This window comes from Vanessa cardui, chromosome 7 (genome assembly GCF_905220365.1).
Source record: "Vanessa cardui chromosome 7, ilVanCard2.1, whole genome shotgun sequence".
NCBI lineage: Eukaryota > Metazoa > Arthropoda > Insecta > Lepidoptera > Nymphalidae > Vanessa > Vanessa cardui.
The window spans coordinates 7,716,630-7,739,938 of NC_061129.1; the positions used below are offsets into that span (position 1 = coordinate 7,716,630).

General features: G+C 31.4%; 1 protein-coding gene across 2 annotated transcripts; it reads right to left on the reverse strand.

Annotated features, from left to right (window-relative positions):
• Positions 1-824: 824 nt before the first annotated feature.
• Positions 825-21,980, reverse strand: LOC124531345. 2 transcript variants are annotated; one of them, XM_047105877.1, is made up of 10 exons: positions 21,911-21,980; positions 11,044-12,347; positions 9,727-9,877; positions 8,902-9,130; positions 8,643-8,739; positions 7,234-7,366; positions 4,713-4,930; positions 2,857-3,118; positions 2,706-2,781; positions 825-2,608 (listed from the first exon to the last, which is right to left on the reverse strand). In XM_047105877.1, the coding sequence occupies exons 2-10, from the start codon at positions 12,307-12,309 to the stop codon at positions 2,377-2,379; spliced, it is 2,664 nt and encodes an 887-aa protein (XP_046961833.1). In that variant the 5' UTR covers positions 12,310-12,347; positions 21,911-21,980; the 3' UTR covers positions 825-2,376. The 2 variants fall into 2 exon arrangements, with proteins under 2 accessions (XP_046961833.1, XP_046961832.1); XM_047105876.1 differs by lacking the exon at positions 21,911-21,980 and adding an exon at positions 21,576-21,900.
• Positions 21,981-23,309: the final 1,329 nt, after the last annotated feature.

Sequence of the window (23,309 nt, forward strand, 5' to 3'; positions counted from 1 at the left end):
TCGTATCTATTTTCTTCTAATATACTAAAAAAAGCGATCTGTTATTGTTAAAAAGAAACTTAAAGTATTGCTTTCATTATAAAAGGGTTAACTAATTATACTTATTATTGTTTATGAAATAGATAATTAATACTAATTTTCGTTACATAATTACAAATTTATAAAATAAATCAGTTTTTAAGGAAATAATAAACAAATCTTAAGATGAAAATTTTCAGTGAACAGTAATGTTAGATGAGGTTACATTAAAATCTCAGTCTTAAGATCGGTCTATTATTACTAAATTTAATAACAAATACGTACATTAATATTGCGTTAATAGGAAGGTACAAAAAGTTTTTCATCTCGTTGGATGAAATATATATTTTATAAATAAAATTTCAAAGTCTTATACTATAGGTATCTAATCTATGGTTCATACTATTTTGGTCGTCTTTAAATAAAGCTATTTAAATTTTATTAATAACAATAATGTGTTGCATTATAAAATGTCTGTAACACACAAAATAACATTTAAATTAAATTATACGAGTATATATACATTGGCAACTCTTTTACTAAATATATTAAAAATGTCTACTTTTTAAAATTAGAAGCAATTTATTTCAAGAATTATCTTAAAGGCATCTTATGATACATTTGAATATCAATAATTTCCCTCACCATCCAGAAACTACATAAAAATTCTCATTAATAAGTGTGCGTATGTACTAATTCTAAGACTTATCGAATTTTATATAGTGTATTGATTGTCTCGAACAAGATGTCTTTTTATTTGTCAAGGTTATTAAATTTGTAGTAACATCTCTGAATAATAGTTTAAATGACAGCAATACATTTATTTCGACAACGCTCTGTTGCGTACGGTTTTTAGGTAAATAGATTATTTTTAATCTGCTTTTAGAGATAATTCAAGAAAGTAGCTCATTAACAATAAATAATATATTAAAAAGTAGTTATTACATTTAGTTACGACGTCATCAACGAATGCAATAACTTTTAACATTTTTTTAATGTACTAATTATTATGGCACTAAAAAGATAATGTATATTTTAATAAATTTTAATATTTGTAGATCAATTTTAAAAAATTCGACTAACATTGGGAAGGAAACTACAATTATCGAAATAGATATACAATATGTATTAAAGCTTGGGATATAATTGAAGTCCACAATATGTTTTTATTTTTTATTTTAAATATATACTTTATATGAACTTGAAAATCTATACTAAGTTAATATAATTTAAGTTCTCTTATTCATATAAAGATAAAATATCAGTCCAGCTCCGAATGTTTTCAAGCAACATACAAAAACATGCATACCTATAAGTTATGGCTTATTACTCATAATATATGTATAACCATACCTCAATCCAACTCATTCCTTATTTTGTAAATAATCTTTTTATTACGTGTTATATAAAAATTTTGTTTTTAAAAAAAATGATGTTTTTCTAACGAAACTGACTCAACTAAATAATTAATTTAACGTATTATTAAAATTCAAATTATTTCATTTAATTTTAAGAACTAGATAAATGATTATTCACACGATAAGACTTTTTAAATGGGTAGGTGTTTAATGTGTTATGGACGAAGAGTATCCTACAATATATGTACACAATGAACTTGACTACATATTTTTGTTGCAAAAGTGTGGAATCAATTCGATTGTTTAAAGAAAATGTATTCAGTTTATTTCATTACTTTTCATACTTATATATTGATTCTAGAGAAAGAAAGTGCTTAAATGTCTGTTGTCGTCTTTAATGTAATTTTTTATTATATATGAAAATAATTTGTTGTTTATTGAACATATGAGGCTTCAAAGCGGTTCTATACACTACTCAAAATAGGGCATACGGTCGTTAAGCATATTGCGAAAAAGACGTTAAAAGTTAATTAAAATTTATGGACACATAAAAAAAGCCAACGTAATATTTTTATTGATCTTATATTTTTGTAGAAAATGTAATTTAGGTCGTCATCTGGAAATGTTGACTATCTTTGAAGATATGTAATTAAATGGTTGACTTTGAAAAGCACAAAGAATGTCACGATAGTTTTGAATTGATGCGGTTTGTCGCTGTAAGGCTACTAGAAATCTATTAACCGAATGGGTTTTGCTGAATGTGAAGTAAATAATAATATTATTTGGTAATATTAAAAAAACGGTTTGTCTTAAAAATATGTATGGATGTGTACCATACACACGTTTAAAACTTCAAAAGGGCGGGTGAAAACTACTTGTTATTTAAAAACACTTCGTCCATAACATAGCGATTAATATTTAAATACAGTAGTGGATGCTTGTTATTGATTGCATTCAGATATCTCTTTTTTTGAAACAAAGTTGTAATCGCTTTTTTGTATTAAATGTCTTGGCTGGAACAGTTGTGAGCATCAAAGGTGCGAGGCGCAACTTCTTCATAAGGAGTTACGTGCGCGGAAGCCAGCTCCCGAGACACACGTTCCGCAGCATTTAAGACACGTAGAAGGTTAAGGCCAGCCAATTTTTTAAGGTCTTCTATACTCCAACCATCCTCCATTAACTCGGCAAATAAGAGAGGATATGAAGACACATCTTCTAAGCCTTGTGGTGTGCTATCATAATGAAAAATAATAGTTATTTAAATGGACAATTCTCATTAGCGTTGTATTTTGAACAATAAAAAAACAAAAATGCAATTTTGGTACTTACTAATTGATGCCGTCGTATCCTGCACCTAATCCCACGCTTTCTACACCAGCGATGTCGCGTATATGATTTATGTGTTCTGTAATTAAAAGTAAAGCGTTGTACAAACCTACTCGGTAAAAATTTAATGCAATTTGTAACACTGAGTATTTACCAATTGCGTCTTGAACGGTCGCTGTATCCTTGCACGTGAGAAAGGAGGTGTAAAAATTGACCATGATAAGGCCTTTATTTGCTGCTAAAAGTCGCAGTACGCTGTCGGGCACATTTCGAGTGACGTTACAGATAGCACGCGCTGAAGAATGTGAAAAAAGTACCGGCGCTCGGGATACTGATAGAGCGTCGCGCATCGTGCGTTCGGAAACGTGTGATAAATCCACTAACATGCCAAGCCTGTTCATCTCCTTTATCACTACCTGAAAAGTAACAACGCTGTTTAAAGCTAATCTATATGCAAATTAAAATACACATAAAAATCAATTGTTTTTTGGGTATATAGAACAAATGAACTAATAAAATTTAGTGAATACCATTATTAACGTTTAACTGTTATTATATAATACAAGTACGCTTTATGTTTTTAAGTGAAATCAATTTAATGAGCTTTATATCTCTAGGTTTCCATTAATTTAGTATAATATAATTCGATGTAATTTAATAAGTACAGTGAATATAATTTACAATATATAATTTAACATTTGCCGAAAAGGATATTCTTGTTCACGTGAAAAAAATTAACCATAGTTGCTCAAAAAATATGAAAAGGCTTCTCATTAGACGCTTTATATTCATTGCAACTGGTTGAATATGAAAATAAGTGTCTTTGACTTTAAAGTGGCTTTAAAAACCCTAACTAAACGCTTGCTTGCACGTGAATTATTATACATATTTATATTTTACTGTTTCATATATTTTGTGTGAATTTTCATTAAGTTTCTTATTCCGCTACATTATTTTTTCAACAAAAATTGATGCTTAACTTGCAGTGAGTGGTTTCAACAAAAGAAAATGTTACGAAAAGTATCGTTGTACGTAAAACAAAGAACGGCTTCGCAAGCAACCGAAGTTCAAAGCAAAATATTGCAGCGGCATAGGATGTTTATGATTATGGAACACTCACTCTACTCCACATCTCGATCTTTACGGTTTTGTTTTGATTACCCGCTGTAATATTATCCTGAATACCTTCGAGACTCCAAATGTTAAGTGCTTGCTCATAATAATAACAGTAAAGAGCCGTTTATTGCAAAAGAGGTCAATGATTTATATTGTAGTAAAAATCCGCACCGGCTTCGTATGCGTACAATAAAGATTTCTTTTAGTAAATTCTTTTATTTCTTTAAAATTAAGCTTGAAATTATTTATTGTTTCTTGACGAAACTAGACGAACACGATGGACTTTGATTTAGTATTGTAGCAAGAGCACAATTTCTGAAATTTGAGTGATAAATAACTCATACCGTCAGTCATCACGTCAGTAAGAGTAGCTGAATATTAGATAGAACTTTCTGTTCTCCCTTTACTGTATTTCATTAAAAATATATTTATAAATCTCTACTAGCAATTCGCCCTTGCTACGCACGAGTCCGAAGCTGATACAGTGATACTAAATATACTACTGAATTTATTTCTTTACGACATTACATTAGAAACTTCGAAAATTATTAGTCTTTCTTTACTATATTGTCTATAAATTATATATAAAAACCTTCCTCAAGAATTACTCTATCTATTAAAAAAAACCGCATCCAAATCCGTTGCGTAATTTTAAAGATCTACATTAAATATAAGCATACATACGTACAGACAGCGCTAAGTAACTTCGTTTTATACTATGTTAGGATTACTATTTAAAATCATAATTTTATATCAATATCGGTTATATAAGGTTTGATACAAATGGTTTTGAAAGTTAAAAAATATAAATATACCAAGTTGTAAACTCATATGAGTATTTATGTATATTATTGATGCATAAATGGACAATTAATTTACCGTCGTTGTACATACCTTACCGAACGGCGTCAATCCTCCTCTTTGAACCGAATCTGGTCGGTCGGCAGATGCACATTCTGCCCATGGTGTATCACAAGTGGATGTCAGTGTCAGATACCTAACACCGACTTGATACAAGGTTCTCAAAACGCCAAGTGATCCCCCGATAGCATGGCCTCCCTCCACACCCACAAGCGAACACAGACGTTGATTAGCGTGAGCCGCCAATATATCTAAAATAATTGCTTAATCAATGTCATACTACATTATTAATTACTAAGAAACCATAAAAGGAAGAAAAACTTTTAATTAATTGTTGGAAAAAATGTTTTTCGATGTTGTATTTGTAATTGAAACGTATTAAAATTTTATCAAATGAAATAATATAGTAAACATTGCATTGTATTTATAGACGGACATAGATTTAAAAAAAGATCAGGAGTTTAAATGCAGGAGAGCACGACCCAGGTTTGGTGCGCTTAATTTGCGTTAAAATTCACCTCGTGTTTGGTGATAAAGGAAAATCGTCAGCACCTGAATGTCTGGGATAAAATTGTGTCGTAAGTGTATCCATAGACTCAAATTCGAGCGTTGTGGAATAATTATGGGTAATTTAAAAGAAAGAGGAAAGAAGGCAAATAATGGTTATAAAGTTTGTTGGGCAATAATTTATGTATGAAATTATGATTTAAAATGTCAATTATGTGGTTTGAAAGAAAGCTCTCACAATCAGAAATATTCTGTTACATTTTCAAGGAAAAGGCACGTGCTGCCGGGAAGTTAATTTTTAAGAATTTTACAGTCATACAACTCATACATAATATATCTGTTAATTTGTGAAACAGTTTGTAGAGTAAAGCTTCAATTTTCTCAATACCAGGAAACTACAAACGTAAATGAAATAAATCTTATGACTAACTTAATTTGTTTATTATTTAATAAGTATTTTTCGTTTCAAATAATTAGTTGTAATTGTCGAACAGCTGGACAGAGGCTTTCTGCCTTGTTTAAGAGAAAAGCTTGAAGCTTATACTGCCCCACTCCGGATTGGTTGGTTGTGTTTGGCAGTATTTCATCTGAGAAATTCAGTTTTCCTCCAAATTAATTTTTATTATCATCAACAAACACACCAACAATAATTGATCAAGGGTTCATAGTGTATCAAAAGGGGTATTGTTTGTTACGCTTTTAAGATTAAACCAGTAAGACGACTTTTACGAAATTTACTAAGCTTGAAACCCAATAAAGGAAAGCTATAGATATGGCTTTTTTAAAACGAAGTGTTCTAATCTTCCAAAAAAAAAACGCAGGAAAATTAATAAAACTATGGAGAGATGTAATTAAAAAAGTGTCAAATAGTAGCCGCCTCTGTGTATCTAGGTGTACCTACATATTAATATCAAAAATAATAAATAAGTACCTGTAAATACAATACTTATATAAGAATAATTCATTTCGTAACGGAAATAGTTTTTTTCGAACCCTCGTTTAACTGTTTAATGTGCAAAGGCATTCTGCGTTGGCAGCTTGATTTATTGTAACACTAATGACTATTCAGAAGAAAGTGAAAAAAAAACAATTTCGTTACGGCAAAATTCAAGACGATAAAATTAATTCAGCTTAGATTTTTTAAGAGTTAAAAGGCCTTTTTATATGCTAATCCAAATTTCGTAAAGTTTGAGTTCTAGCTGAGCGATAGCAAAAATTAAGTAAACGACAAATTAATACCTACTTTATTACTTACGGTAAAATATATATTGTTTTATGTAAAGAGAATTCTCTGTAGCTTGTTTTGAGTATCGAATTCCCGTTTAAGAATCTCGTTAAAGAAAAGGTAGTTATCGATTTCAATAATGATAGAAAGCCGTCTTTGGATATTACGCAAAATATACTTAACTTAATAAAAGTATTACTGCTTATGAAAAATAGTGTACTTAACGTTTAGAAAAGCGAGAGACCCGAATGAATAATGAGCCAATATCTGCTGTCATTAAGGAAAATAACCCAACAGTGGCAGCTAATTCCTTCAGTTATTTATGGACCTCAGTGTACAATACAAATTAATGCCTATAAAGGATCTTGTGTATACCTATGTAAACGTGTTAAATATATACACAAGCTTAACTACGTGGAATTCCTGATTTATTTCAAAGCATAATTTTATTTCTTTTGCGGTATTTGTACTTCTATTTGTACACTTATATATGGAGGAATTCTGCATAGAGCGGATGCAGCATTACAAAGCGTGGACATTGCACAGATCTGGGTGGCTGGTTATTGCTCGCAAATATCAATTATAGCAAATTATTTCGTATTTGTAATGGTCAAATTGAATTGTCATATAAAATATATAATTTAAGGTTTTATATGAGATTTGTATTGTCCTTCGTAGATGCTTATATTTTGTGCTGCAAGATCCCATTTTAAACAATTAGATCGTTTTCGCACCTCAATTTTCATAATTCCTTCTTTTATTCTCATATATTGAAATTTAAAAATGTATTCTTATATACATGTTTCTATTTCTTGTACTTACCCTCAGAGGATGTACAGAACGTTAATTGCGGATGATATTTGTCGGTCAGCCTCTGAATTAAGTCTATTTGTTCGAAGGTCAGCTGCACTGCGTCCCGATGCTGTGCGTCGCAAGGGACGTACGCGGCCCAAAACTAATTGTGAAACAAAATACACCTGTATTACAATATAATACAACTGACGCGTGAAGAAAAGAGGTAGATTGGATGATTTGAATTCAAAGTTAGTCTTCAATAATATTTTATTGAAATGAGCTGATGAATGATTATGATGAATCGGAATGAGCGCTATCATAACTGAACGACAAAATTTCTTGTCTGTACTGTTGGATGTTAAGGAATCCCTTCACCTGGAGATAATCCTGTAGAATCCGCTCATGCTTATCATAATAATGTTTTCATCGAAATTTACCCAACACATTAAAACGTGGGAAGGTCGGATAAATGCAAGTGGTTCTAATTAATCGTGCAGGTTTGACCTTGAGCGTATAATATTTTTGTATTTATATAACTAACAATGGTATAAACTAAAACCTTATAAGTATCCAGCAAGAGAATCATAAAAAATCACTAAAACTTAATTTAACCCTTAACAACCCACAAGTGTCTTGCGGACACATTTTAAGTTCTGTTACTCAAAAAACCTAAATTATTGATTTTTATGAAAAATCGTTTTATCTATTCTAACCCCAGGGTTTCACAGGTGTCCAACGGACAGAAGAATGAAGGTAGTGGTGGAATAATATAGAAAGATGAGCCTGAGAAGCAATGTTAAGCTCCCTTTTTCCTATTTCTTTTCTTTTAAATTACCTAAATTTATTAAATGAGTTCGATGGACAGTATTAGTCAGTTACGTTACAAAAGCATACTGGGTAGTTAAAGGTTAAAGTAGGTTAATAAAATAATTTAACGCTAGAATTAACCGAATACATAACAATATGACGTACGTTAATACAAAACGGATGGGAATACACGTCTTAACTGGCAGTTGATTTAATGTCATGCACGAATAACATTCCACGATCGCTTGTGGAATATAAATGTGCATTCTTTGTACGCAGTGACATGTAATAGGAAACGTGAGATAGCTTGGCGCTTGAAAGAAAGCATTCAAAACACAAGTCTTATTCGGTCCGTGAGGTTTTAAGTTTTAAGATGTCACTCATAACTTTCAATTTCTTGCTTCGTATAGCTGGTTTTAGAATTTACTGCATTTTTATTACTTATTTTATATTTCGTAGTTTAGATTGAATAACTTTATATCGTATGCAATTTTAGAAATAGAATGACAAATTTTGTAAAGGAAAGCAAGGGAGATTACATTATAAAATTATAATTACATTTACAGTTGGGTCCACATGCCATGCAGTCTATTCTTATTTTGAGATGAGAATTTTAATTTGTTACTCACCTGCGCAGAAACTCGACCTTGTTTTAAGCGAGGCAGGTCGGTGTGACTCCAAGAGCTCGTAGCCCAAGGAGATATTGTGCGAAGATCTTCATCGAATCTATTACAAAACATTTGAATATCAAATATTTTTCACTTCATCATTAATTTAGTTTTATTTTCTAAATTCATATTTAAATAAAATTAGAGTATACTGACATTGTACTTATTTAAATAAATACAATTTTTTTAATAATGGAGTTTCATGTGCAAAGTCAAGTACCTAAAATCTTTGATTTTGTTGTGTAAGAATTTTCTTATATTCCACGGTAGATCATTATGCCCATCTATGAGTGGTGTGTCATGTAGAAGCCGTTCCGCGAGGCGAAGGCGTTCATGAAGAGGTGCTCCAGGTGGAGCCCGAAGCGCCAAAGGACCAGCAACGCACGCCGTGCCAGCCACGAGCACCAATATGGCAACACAACACCAACGACGATGCCACGCGGATAAACCTATTAAAATAATTCATATATTTTGATAAATCAAAGATTTCAACCAATTAATAAAAAAATATCTAGTTTATATATATAAACTTTGGCTTTTTGTTTGTAAAATTGAATTTATGTGAAATGATATTGAAACTATTAATTTATTCGTTTTTGATCGATCGTATTAGACAGCACATATATCAAAACGATTTAGGTCATAGCAATAGTTGTCAGAAGCTTCCCGATAATCTACTTGTCAAACAACATTCCTGGATCGCTTCAGTGGGAAGTTACCGACGGGTTAATAGATGACATAATGTTGTGGAATTTATTGCTTTGAACGTATTCATCTGGAAAACCTTTTATGTATTATAATATATTTCTTTGCTGTAACGAAAAAGAAATGTCGATAACAACTGGCATTAGTAGTATACTGGATACTGACGTTAATAAATTAATAAAAGATATGGATAAATATGTTATTACATAAATGCTTGTGTGTATACGTAAATGAACATAACACACACATACCCATAAACACGCTTTGTGAATTTATAAATGGAATTAAAAAATGATGACACTTATTTTATATTTAAGCTATAAAATTGTCATTAACTCACGCGACGAGTTGGCAGTGGTAGTCGAGCTGTGGCTAGTTGTTGAGGTCGTTGTTGTAGGCAGCCATTGAGCAGGTTTACAGGCGCTGCAGACAGGTACGCGGCCAGCTGATCTATCCGTTACATCTGGTGCCGGTGTTGTTCGTTTTTTACCCTAATAATTTTGAAACGATTCCATTTTTGAAATATTTAATTTTGTAAAGTAATGCACAACAAAAATAATACCTCAGGCAGTCTTAATGGAAAATATATTCCTCTACTAGCCATTCTTAAAAAAAGCAGAAAGTAATGTTTGGAGGTATACCCTAAGTGTATTAACACAGTAACATGAATAGAATTACCTATGTTATTTTATTTTATACTATTTGAAAATACAGCATTTTAAATTGTGAATTTTTTTTTTGGCTAGAACGTAGACATGGAAAGGTATTTTCATATTTATACCCTATATATATATATTTTAATTAAAATAGTCAATGCGGATCACATTTTGACATTCATGTTATATAATAGTTTTACAAAAGTATACTAAAATAGTACAAGGTTTTTTCCAGAAGAGTACTTTTCGATAAAGCTTCTTAAGCCTTGAATATGATCGATATACTGCTTTTATTTTTTAAATATGAATGTGATACACAACGAAGCATAAGAATTTCAACCATAAGGATACATCCGCATTCACGTTTAAAAGAGTCATTCAGCCTCTTCAACGTGTGCCTTTGATCTGTGATGTAAGATAAAATAAAGAATGACCACTGAAAGGAATGTCCGGTCTCGATAAAGTCTGAACGAAACTCAGTAAAGGCTTCAAGATCTTTTCTTATACGGTCACTTTGTATACTGTAAAATTAATTACACGAGAAATATATTTGCATCTCTTTATAAATGTATAAAACTTACGAATGACATGAAAATTGTATTCGATTTCTGACTATCAGTTCTGACTATCACTTCAGGAACTCGATAACACAAAACTTAGAGTGACATAAGTTAGTAAGAAGTTTGGTTTGCTTAACTTAATATCAATATTCTTTCCATTTATGTAATGATTATTTGTAGGATTTAATACAAATAGATCACCTGATTGTAGGTGGTTATCACTGCCTATAGTTATTAGCATAAAAACAATATCTTACATCGCTAATGCACCATGAGTTTGGAAAAAGATATTATGTCTTTTGTGCCTGAAGTAACTTTGGCTCACTCACCCGTCAAACCGAATACAACAATACTAATAATGCTGTTTGATAGAATAAGTATCAGAAATATATGAGCTTGTACCGATTTTAAAAATTAGAATATTATAATACATTAACTTACATGCGTATCGTAGAAAATCGAAGGAACTCTGCTTTCACGGCCAGTGTTGCAAGTACAATGGGCATGGGCACTTCTTGGGTTACTTCTTACAACTTTATCGACTTCGATAAATGTTTGTGTGTCATCAACAACGTCGTTTCGTGAATTTCTCGACATGAAAGCATTTTCGTCTTGCGGCCACGGGTCGGCTACGCGATCTCTATATCGGTCGCTTGGAAAATCGTTACACGATAACTGTCTCCTTATGCTTCGGCAACGACTTCGATTATCAAGCGTTGAAAATTTGATCAACGGTGAGTTTCTTGTTACAAGTTCATCATTATTTTCATAATTTCTTGCTTTATTAAATTTTTGTGAGGTATTATCCATGTTTGTGCTACGGAGACGATCAAAGCATTGATCAATATTTGACGAAAAGTTCTCATAAGTTTTTACATTGTTTTTTAAATCGTCTTTCGATTGTATACTTGACGATGAAAAAATGCGACTTTGACTGTCCATTTTTTTATGCGATTTGTCTACAAGAGATAGCATCGACAACCTTTTTAATGAGTTAGTTGAACTTGAGGCCATCTCAGCGAGTTGGAGAGAGTTCTGTGGCTTTTTAGTGATAGACTCGCCTTTTATTTTTTTTAAATTGGACAATTTCCTTTTTATTTTTTGAACGAGTGTGTTAGTCGGATCATATGAAATGAATTGTTTGGAAATATAACTCGATACGCCTATAGTTTTGCTTTTGTAATGTTTTCTGTCGAGACTGCGATGCGATCCGATAGCGAGACTACTTCGCCCCGTGTCTCGTTTGATCCTTTCAATGTCGTAAATATTCAGAGTGTGCCCGCGTTGTTTAATAGAATCACGATAGCAGTTCAGGTAATTATTTTGTCGAACATTACAATTGCACACCAAATCGAAATCCTGTTCGGATATTGGTTCATTAATACAGTGTCTTTGTGAAGCGAGCGCTAAACAAGCTTCACAATCCACACCGAGTAATAACTCGAGGCTTGTGTTTCTGATAAATCCGTCGCTGAATGTTCGCGAGCGGAAATGAGCACCATGTTGGTTAACATGAGTTTCGAAGTCAGACGCGCATCCCGCATCTGCAGTGGTCCCAGGGCTGTCAACAGTTTCCTCGTCCATCATTGTTGCTGCATCGCGATTAACTTGAATCACACGTGGCTGTCGAAACACTCTGCTGTCACTCCGAACGGAGCATCGCGATGGTGACGGTGACGAACGTTTGAAGCCGTCCACGTGAATCATGATTGTTCTCGATGTTTTTTTAATTCAAAGTCGTCATTCTAATAAATAGAAAAAAAAATTGATTAATTTTATTTATTATTTAAATTTTTATTATGCCGTATTATCATTATAAATTCTTTATATTTTTAAAAGTATAAGTCAATGAGTTATTCTATGGGAAAAGATAATATAACTGTCAGTAATATATATCATAATATGATACTCATATTATTTTTATGAACAAAGAAAAAAAATGTTAAAAGAGTGTGTTAATAGAAACATATTCGTAGAGAGCGGATCTGATGTTCAAGCTCATATAATGCACTGTAGTATTTTTACATTACCCTCTGAAAAATACCCTGCCTGCGCTGGGTTTTGGTTTGTTTATTCAAGAAATGTACACAAATTCATATGCTGAATACGCTGAAAGATAGAGCTAGCAAGATCCCTATACAAGTCAACAGTATAATAGTACGTGTATACAAAATTACACAATACTTTACATTACTCTGTATAAATTAAATTTATACTAAACATGTATCTGATATGATATAGCATCGGAAATATTATGTAACAAATCTCCGAATTAGAGCTTTTTGCTAACCTTCGTTGCCTATTGATCAATTTCCTTATGGAATGGATTTACGAAAGCGCTGAAACAACTGTCTGCTCTCAAAAACAGATGCTAAACGACTTTCCATAATTGAACCATTGAGAAAAAAGAATTCTTTGCAAAATTTATTTCCCCAAATTTTACCCTCTTAAGGGTTGAATTATTAAAAATCCTATACCAGCACTGCATCTTTCATTCTTAATTAAAAGTCAAAATATAAACATCCATATTGAAAAAAAGAAAACTCTAATACAAATTTTCATCCCCAATTTCAACATATTGGGCGATAAATTTTCCAAAACGCCCGTCTTAGTTGTCTTGTACTCGTAAATAGAAGTACAAGTATATATAGAAATTTTCAATACGTAAGTAGTACTATTTATTTTGTATTTTAATACTTTTAAAAATGAGGGACTTTTAAACAAACTTTTATCCCACCCATTTAACCTTCTAACGATATTAATTTAGAGAAATCATTCCTTACTGCTCAACATTCCATAAGGAATTCCTGTGCAAGATTTCATCCTGTTAGACCCATCGGTATAGGCTGTGTGTCAGTCGGTGATTTTAATTTTGGTTTTAAGTAGATTTTAAAAGCTGTAACTGTATTATAGGATTTCTCCCAAATTTCAAACTCCTCTTCAACTCCAATTAAGTCTGAATTTTTAGTAAGGTACACGGGCAGAATCCTCGAAGCCCCATCGGGAAATATTATTCTATTTTATTTTACACAAGTAGTCGCCTGCGGCTTCGGTCGCGTATTAAGATGTTGTGTTGTTATGCATTTGGTAAAAAAAATAGCCTATGTCCTTTCTTCGAGTTCAAGTTTGCTTCTTACCAAATTTCATCCAATTAGGTTCAGCGGTTTGGTTGGATAAGGGCGACAGGCAGCCAGAGTTACTTTCACATTTATAATATAAAATATAGATTATATAAAAAGAACATGAATAGCTAAGGTAACTTTGATTTCTGACTGTTATATTTTTTAATGCTACAGTAATTTTTAATATTTTATACCTAAGTATGCTTCAGGTTTATCAAAAAATTACAAGTGCGATGTACGAAATTAAAAGTGAAGGACTTTTTGTTATCTGGAAAGAAAATTCTTTGCACTCTCATTTCGTAAAAGGAAATTAGAAGGATGTTTTTTATAATAGTAATAAAACACGTCGGTCGGTCTGCTAAAGTGTGTCAACAGAAAATAAATTGTACTAACGCTAGTTTAATGAAGTCTGCGTCTTTGTAAGTTTAATAAAATTCATTTTCGTTAAAAATATACGCACTCCTAATAAAATACAACCTTACCTATACTTGAAATGTGAATTACTCTTGATAAAAAGTTAAATGTAATTAACTATTGCTGTATCTTGCAGAATTTATTATACTAGTAAAAAAAAAACAAAAATTAAAAAGAACAAAAAACTATCTTGCGTTTCTTCTCGAGAGAATCTAGGAACATTCAGATTTGTCGTTAGCGTCTGATGATTTTTTAATGCTTAAATGTCTGTTTATATTCATTATTTTCTAATGTATACGGTAGGTATATATTGCATTAGTTATCTGTTTATCATATTAGGTTTCTTATTTATATCTACATAATTATATAGATGTTAATAACGACCTCCCTATAAATGAGCATAATAAGCTGGTCTTTAGTTAATCACTGATTTCTCCCATTTCGTTATTTGTTGATTTGAGAATCGAAGGAAAAATACATAGTATTGTTTAACTAATCAAACTTTAACAAGTTTTATAAGTAAAAGCCAAGGTTAATGATGAATATTAACTGAAATCGAGACAGATTGACGTTTATATTTTTCTTAATAATTTTTAAATAAAATTTATTGAGTAATCGTCAATTTCGGATTATCCATATATCCATTATAAGTAGGAAATGTGGCCTATGCTTGCCTGTTGGCCCCGCGGCAGTTAAGCAAAATACAAAAGAAATAAAATTGTTTTTGTTAATTATTTTTTAAATACATACTTTTTAGACATATACATATAAAACACAGAAACCCGAGACCAGTATTCATAACACACACATCAGCACTATAAGATAAATTTAACTATTTCGTACATCTCGGAACTAAAACAACAATATTAATTTAATATCGCTGTTTGCCGGTAGAATATCTGTTGAGTGGGTGGTACCTACCCAGAGAGGCTGCACAAAGCCCTACAGCGATATTCAAATTAATAAAATTTGTACTAAAATCTTCACATGCTTTTAATATTATAAAGAGGTAAGTTATATTCGTTTAATTTGCACGGTTTCAAGTAAAAGCTAAAGAGTAATTAAAAAAAAATGTAAAAAAAATTCTGTTTGGTATGAACAAACATAAACCAAAATAATGCCTGTCTGACAACTCACATTCATTTGCAAAGAATTAATTACTATAAAAATCACAAGTTCATTGTAAAAGTTTAACGTAGTAGAATTGAGTTCTACACTTTGAAATTCGAACCAGGAGTTTTAGAAATATTACGAGACATTTACGAGTAGATGAGCGCGTGAATAAATACGGGGAGCATGTATCGGAGATCGGTTGGCGAATGTTTATATGTATATCACATTGGTCAAATGAAGAACACGTTAGACTTTTTTTAATTGTATATTCGGGACGGCTTGCTAGTATAACATATTATTTATAACTATTTGGATGCGAGTAGCCCAAGAACTATCTCAGTGGCGTGCAATTGGAGAGGCCTATGTCCAGCGGTGGACGGAAATGGGCAGATTGCTTGCTTGCTTGCTTGCTTATAACTTTTTAGACCGATGACTGAATGAAAACTTGTTTCATAAACTGACAATTATTGAATGGAATTTTGAGAAATCGTTCTTCAATAAATTTACAAAGAAATCGATGCTTGTTCTTAGTCTGTTTTATAATAAGAGAATTCGAGATTGTTTGACCGATCACCACGTAAGTTGAGACATTAATGTATTTGTTCATGGAGAAAGTTTTGATACTATCCACTTTGTTCTAACCACTAGATGGTTCTGTAGCACTCCAACTTCTATACCGTCCAACCGATCGCCATGAAAATTGGTATATATTCACAGGCAGGAAATTGTCTGCCGGATTCTCCTAGTACGAATACGGTATATTATAAACCTAACCTAACCTTGTAAATTTGATTAGGTTCGCTTGTGTTTTAATTAAAATAATTATTGTTAGAAAGTTAGTTGTTGAAAAGAGCTGAGATGGCCCAGTGATTAGAACCCGTGCATCTTAACCGATGATTGCGGGTTCAAACCCAGGCAAGCACCACTATAAATATGTGCTTAATTTGTATTTATAATTCATCTCGTGCTCGGCTTTGAAGGAAAACATCGTGAGGAAACCTGCATGTGTCTAATTTCATAGAATTTCTGCCACATGTGCATTCCACCAACCCACATTGGAACAGCGTGGTGGAATATGTTCCAAGCCCTCTCCTTGATGGAAGAGGAGGCCTTATCCCAAATATTCTATTTTTTTAAATAAAAAAAAAATGTTTCAAATAAAACAATATATACGTATATAAGGAATATTAATTGGAACGTATACGGTTTACCTACATCTAATATATCTATTACGTAGGCTCTTATTGTCCGGGCTTGTCTGGCTATCATTCCATTAACAAAATAATGGAAGCGTCTGCAATAGGGAGAATAAAATGTACGAAAAGATTTCGATGTAGGTAAGCGGTCATTTGTAAGCAACGAAGAAAAATGCTCACTCGTCCAGAAAAAACAATCGAAAATAGAGAATGTAGGAACATTCCGCGCCTACAATGGCCACAGTTAATATAAGTCACCGTCTAACATTATATTTATCGTAGCAGTGAGTAGATAATCATAATATAATATATAATCTATAAAACTAATAACTAACAGGATATATAAATTAAATCTAGATAAGCCTAAATTGCAACCTACTGTAAATTAACATTTTTAATATATATTACATACAATAGATGGCGCATTAATCGAATCCGATAATTATTTATAAGAAAAAGCACTACAACACGATGGACTATATTAACTAACATTAATTCATTAAATTATTAGTTTATTTGCCTAACAGATTTATCTGCTTTGTATTACATCTGAAACCGGTTCCAAATCGAATGAATCTTTTAGTTTTCAATCCTTATTACAATCCTATTTTTTTATTTATAATTTAGAATTGAAGCACATTCAAAAGAAAAATTACGTAACATTCAAAGGGATGTATAAATACACACACATAATAAGTAAAGCATTGCTCAGTTTTCTGCCCTTATTAGTATATTTTTCCCTTCAATTTAAATCCATTCGTTCTGAACATACTATAATCTATTCAATAAAAAAAAATCATCAATATGGGTTTACATCAGAGAAGATACCACTTAACGTGTAAAAAAAACCTATCTGAATTCATTTATTAAATCTAAAAGGCACAGATAACATCTGCTCCGAATGGAAAATAAATGTATATTTTATTTGTAAATAACGAATACATAACAGGTCCGATGCAATTTATGAGTATGATGATAAATTATAGAAGAAAGAAACATTTTAAATAAATGACTAATAATGTTAGAGCTTTTTGAGAAATACGTCTTATGTAAGACAGGGTTAATTAGCATATCTATAAAGAAGACAAGTCGCATAATTAACTTCATTTCAGTAACTCGCTTTTATTTATGCAATATTATATCTGAATGAAGTATTTTTTATCTTTTAGGTATATCTATTATAGATATAAAGTAGTAAAAAGTAAAGTAGCAGCCTGTAAATTTCCCAGTGCTGGGCTAAAGGCCTCCTCTCCCTTTTTGAGGAGAGGGCTTGGAACATATTCCACCACGCTGTTCCAATGCGGGTTGGTGGAATACACATGTGGCAGAATTTCTATGAAATTTGTCACATGCAGGTTTCCTCAAGATGTTTTCCTTCACCCCAAAGCACGAGATGAATTATAAAGACAAATTAAGCACATGAAACAGCGGTGCTTGCCTGGGTTTGAACCCGCAATCATCGGTTAAGATGCACGTGTTCAAACCACTGGGCCATCTCGGCTTCTATTATAGATATAATATAGATATAATTATATTATTATATTATAGATATAATATATCATTAATGTCATTTATATTTAATTTAAAAAAATCTTTGACAGGTATTGTTTATATAATTATATTTGTGTATTTTTCGAGGTATGTTCGAATTCGCTGTAACTGATGAATAGCATTATATACATTGCGTTCAATTTTGACTGATGAAATTATATACGTTTTAAAGTTATACTTACATAGGGAGGGAGATCGCAAAAACATATTTGCTAATGTGGGTACACAATTAAATAAAATCATGAATTAAATGGAGATGGTTTGTTAGAAGCGCATTACGAGTATACTCTAGATTCTTGTAATGAAAAGTACATACGTGTATAGTGAATTATTTATTCAGTCACATCGAGTAAATAATTATTTTATTTGTGCTTTACTGACATTTACTGACATTTTAAATCATTACTAGCTCCATATCTATAAATCATCGCAAAAATAAAAAAATAACTAAATATTTCATTTATCTTTAATAATAATTAATTCATTATGTATTTTAAGTGATGTAATATAAGGATGATAATTAAATAAATTATTAAAAAAATTACCTTCCCTTGTCGAGCATGGAAATTTATATGTATACCGAGCGCATAGTATACATTATACATCGTAGGGCTTAAAACCGGTAAAAGATATAAAATTAAGTAATACTAATGTGTTCTATGTTACACACGCGTACTTCGGTATCAAGGCTTTCAGCGTTGAAACACTGTGTGGAATAATGTCCTAAATTTTATATTATCCTAAAATTTAAAGCACTAAATCATCTATTTATTTAAAATTTAGGTAGGAAAGCAAGTGAATCACCAATTAGTAAATGGTAACCACTAAGCACAGATATTGACCGTATATTTTTACACATTTCTGGAATTAAAAGTCGTGAAGTCTTAAATATTTTTAATACGTTTTTATTTTATATACAATAATCGAAGTAGGGCAAAACATAACTTAAAAAATGCACTCATAAACAAATAATATACCATAAGGAAATTTATATCAGTATTTACATTTTAATCTACAGACAGTGAATGTCAGAATATCTTGAAACAATGAAAATTAGGGTTAACTAATCTCCGAGGGGCTGTAAATGCTGTATTGTACAGTATTCAATTAAGTGCATGACACAATTGTATTGAATTGTGACATATGTTCTTGATTAGCTATATCAAAGTTTGAAATCTACTCGAAAACCAACCATTGGATCGAATTTCTTAAAGAACCTAACAAAGCTTTTATAGGTGTGAAATACTTAGGTAAAGATTTATTTAGACGTATTCTTTAAAAAAATAAGAAATAAAAATTAAAAAATAATATCTTTGGTATGATTATTATTAACAACGACAGTGAATGAGTATTTGGCATAGCGTTTGGATTTGGAATCCGTGGGCGAGGATTTACTTTCATTAATTCTCATAGATACGTGAGAATATTACCTTTATTTCGAGAACACTTCTGTGCATATATTAGGTTAAAATTAAATTGAATAAGGAGAAACAAAATGAATATACACAGCTATGCTAAATGGGATAACCTTTCAGCTTGATACTGGAGTCAGAAGATCTTAAAACTGATTTTAAAGTGGCTCCCGTGCTATATACGTACAAAAAAGGGTAGCACGAGGTGAGACTCATTTTGCCATTCTTTGCCATTTTATTTTAAAACGTTACGGTAATTAATTCCGAGTAGAAAAGGAATTTTCAGAATGATTAACGTGTTGTTGCTGCATTTATAATTCGTTTCATGTAGCATGTGCACAATGAAGTTTGGGATTTAAGTTTTCTAGAGATGTGGTAATAATAAAATGCTATTGAAAAATATTAATTATATTCGTTATTGTGGGTATTTGACATAAATATAAAGAATTGTTTTTAACGTTTCTAATTAAGAAGATCAAAGTTATTGCGATTGTAGTTCATTTATTTATCAAGGAATGTCCTAAGTTATATTTCTAGTGTTGGATACATTTAATACAATTATTTGCGTATTTGAATGAAAAAAATAATAAAAATGAGCCGATAGAGAAACTTAAAAATCACTGCCTATCAAAAAGAACGTATTTAAAAACAATTCGCACGTAAAAATCATTCCGAATTTCCGCATGGCAAATGTTTTTTTTTGTTTTGGTACAGAACGCGCACACAATACACAGAGAATGGGTCAGAGTTGCATTGAATCGCTTTTATTAAATACGAGCTGCTGTTCCCGTGACTTTGTTCATTTGGATAAATTTAATGTTGAAAATACAATTTGCAAAAATCCCCTTTCCAACAATCCTTTTATTATCGTAAAAAAACATTGCGTCTGAGAGGTAGGAGCCGTGCCGAGTTTAATTTAATAAATACCGTGTCACCCACACCGAACGAATTATCATACAATAATTGTATTTTTTATCTTTATTGATATTAACGATTTTATAAAATACATTCTACGCACACGCGGAACAGCGATAAGATTTTTATTTTTGCATTTCGGATTCCATTTGCAAACGAGATGTGTTCTTTCAGAGAGTTTTTTTGTAGTTTCAGTATGTTAAAATAAAACAACTTTTGTAACCGTGAAATCAATAAATATTGTCACTGCTAGTGCAGTTTTCTTTTTGTAAATATGACTTTTTCATTTTTTATTTTATTTTACCCAGCTTTTTAAAATGAAGTAATCATATTATCATAGCTGGCTCCGTTGTTGTTTCCATGGTAACTAATTTATTTATAACGTATAACTATAAAAAATAATTAATTAAAAGGGGTAATCCCTTTGAAAGCGACTATTTTTATTTTTGAATTAAGCCTAAACCTTCATATTAATGCATGATAAGTACAAGCAAATGAGTGAATAAGTTAAATTAAAATTGGTATGTAATAAAAATACTAAGAAAAAATAATTAAAATATTTTAAACTCAATAAAGCATACACTACCGATATTAAAGTCGGCTATCTTTATAGTGTAATATATTTCAAAAGTTATTTGTGAGGTCGATCGACCTGTAATCACATCGTCCAAGTGCTATTACTACAAACAAAGCGTTCCATGCAGGTCCACATTCTTGCTTGACCAGTTAAATTGTAAGCAGCGTTATTGATATTGACTAGCCAATATAAATATATTGAAACAAGTATATGTATTTTAAAAAAGGTCGGTGGATATCATAAAAAGTACGTCCTATTATAAATTAGATAATAATTAGGCCATAATTTCATATGGCATTATCTCGAACAATGCTTTTGTTTCACTTGACTTCGTAAAGACGAACGACGGGTTGACGGGTATGGTTTAAAACTATAAACAAAGGCATATAACAGTTTTTATTCTACGATAATTACACTTGAATAAATATTTTTTAAAGCAAGCCTATGTTAATACGGATATGAATATCTATTACATAAATTTACAATAACGATCAAGGAAGTTAGTTAAGTCAAAAAAATAGGTAGTTTTATTTTATAAAAAATCTCACATTATTTGTGAATGGTCCTTTTTCTATTTAATTACAGTATTAATATCAATATGAACTATATAATGGCATAATTATTCTGGATTTATTTACATATTTTTATTTATAAAATGCAATACAATACTTACGTTAAAAAATCAGCTTAACACTGGAATATCACGGACAACTACACTTTAATTATTATACTTGTTATTTGCATGATATATCAATATGACATTTAACTCATCATTTAAATACGGGTAGGGGGTGTATAATGGCATGCTTTAAAATAGCCACGCTAAAGGTAAACCTATGTTACGGGTGAGATGTTACGATTCCGTAGCTAGAGTGAGCTACGAGCGCGCTACACGGATCTACACGAAAGTCGAAACGAGCGACCGCAGGGAGCGCGTGGGTCGCACTGGTTCCGCTCCTCGCTAGCTACGATTAATCCATACAAGGGAGGCAAGGAGGCTGTATTTACCGGACCGGAGAGCGGTCGGGCGACGAACGCCGACTGCCGCCGAAGCCCGTAACCGCCGCTTTGGCCGCCGTAGCTGTAACTCTACCGGCACGAGCGATCGCCCGCCACCGCGTCATGTTGACACAATTTTAATAATGTCACAAAGGTAAATTTTGGGATTGTGTCGCGACATGTGTAACTAAATATAACAACTATATGTCTACGTCTGCCTTTTATATGTATAACAAAAATAAAACTATTATATATTTATTTTAATTTTATACCCCTCTGTTATCAAAGTGAAAAGTTTTATAAGCGGAACGCGAACATCATTAATCATTTGAAAGAGAATGAAAACAGAAAGCCATATACATCCCTCCGCCAAAAACTTTAGTAGATTTGTCGTGGGAATTATGTTGTATTAATTAAAAATTTTGAGCCCACCATTGTAGGTAAATACTGATATTGGTTTTAGATATGTATTTTGTTTTTATTATAATTTGTTTGTTAACATTTTGATTTCATTCTATTTATGAAAGAATGAGTGTGAATATGAATGAATTTAAATGTTAATTTATTGTTAACTCGTACCTAAAGACGAATTATATCTCAAAAGCTTATTATAATTAAAGAGGATTAGTAGATTTTGAAATGATTTAGATTTTTGATAATTTTCAGATAAATTATTGTTTTTTATTATAATTTTTTAATTATTTCCAAATAATTTTCATAAATTTATTTTCTCAAATATATTAAATTATGTATTTTGGACATCATTGTTTGATTAATGTGAAAAAGAAAACCATTCATGGTTACATCTGCGAATCTTAAGTTTTTGCTAACACTTCTATATAATGAGGTAAGGTGATGGTTGATCGAAATGATTGATTGACGGGGAGCCGCGAATACAAAATGGTTTGAGCGGTGGAACATAAGGCTCGCTGATATTATTGCGATTCTCGGAAATCGTAATTACATCCAGAGAACTCAATGTAATCATTAGAACTTCCTCCGTAACCTATTTTAATTTCATTTTCTGCTAAGCGACGTAAACTTAAAATTACCATTAAGAATTTGATAACATAAAGGATTATAACTCTAATATTAACTAAATGTGAAAGGTTTTCTAAGAATAAATGAATACTTGATTACAAATGTATCAAGTTTATAAAAAATGCAACAAACGCAGCACAACATCATAAAAATAATCCGAAAGTCAGCTCAAAAATAAATATAATATAACAGCAGACGCGATACAAAACGAACCGAGATCTGAAGGAAATGCAAAAGGCTAAAGAAGAAAGGCAGCGGCTACTGAATATTGAGTGCAGTAACAAGAAAAGAAGAAGACAAGAGATAATGACGGTAAAAAAACAAAAGATAATTTAGGCAATTCCTTAGTCAAAACTCTAGTTGAAAA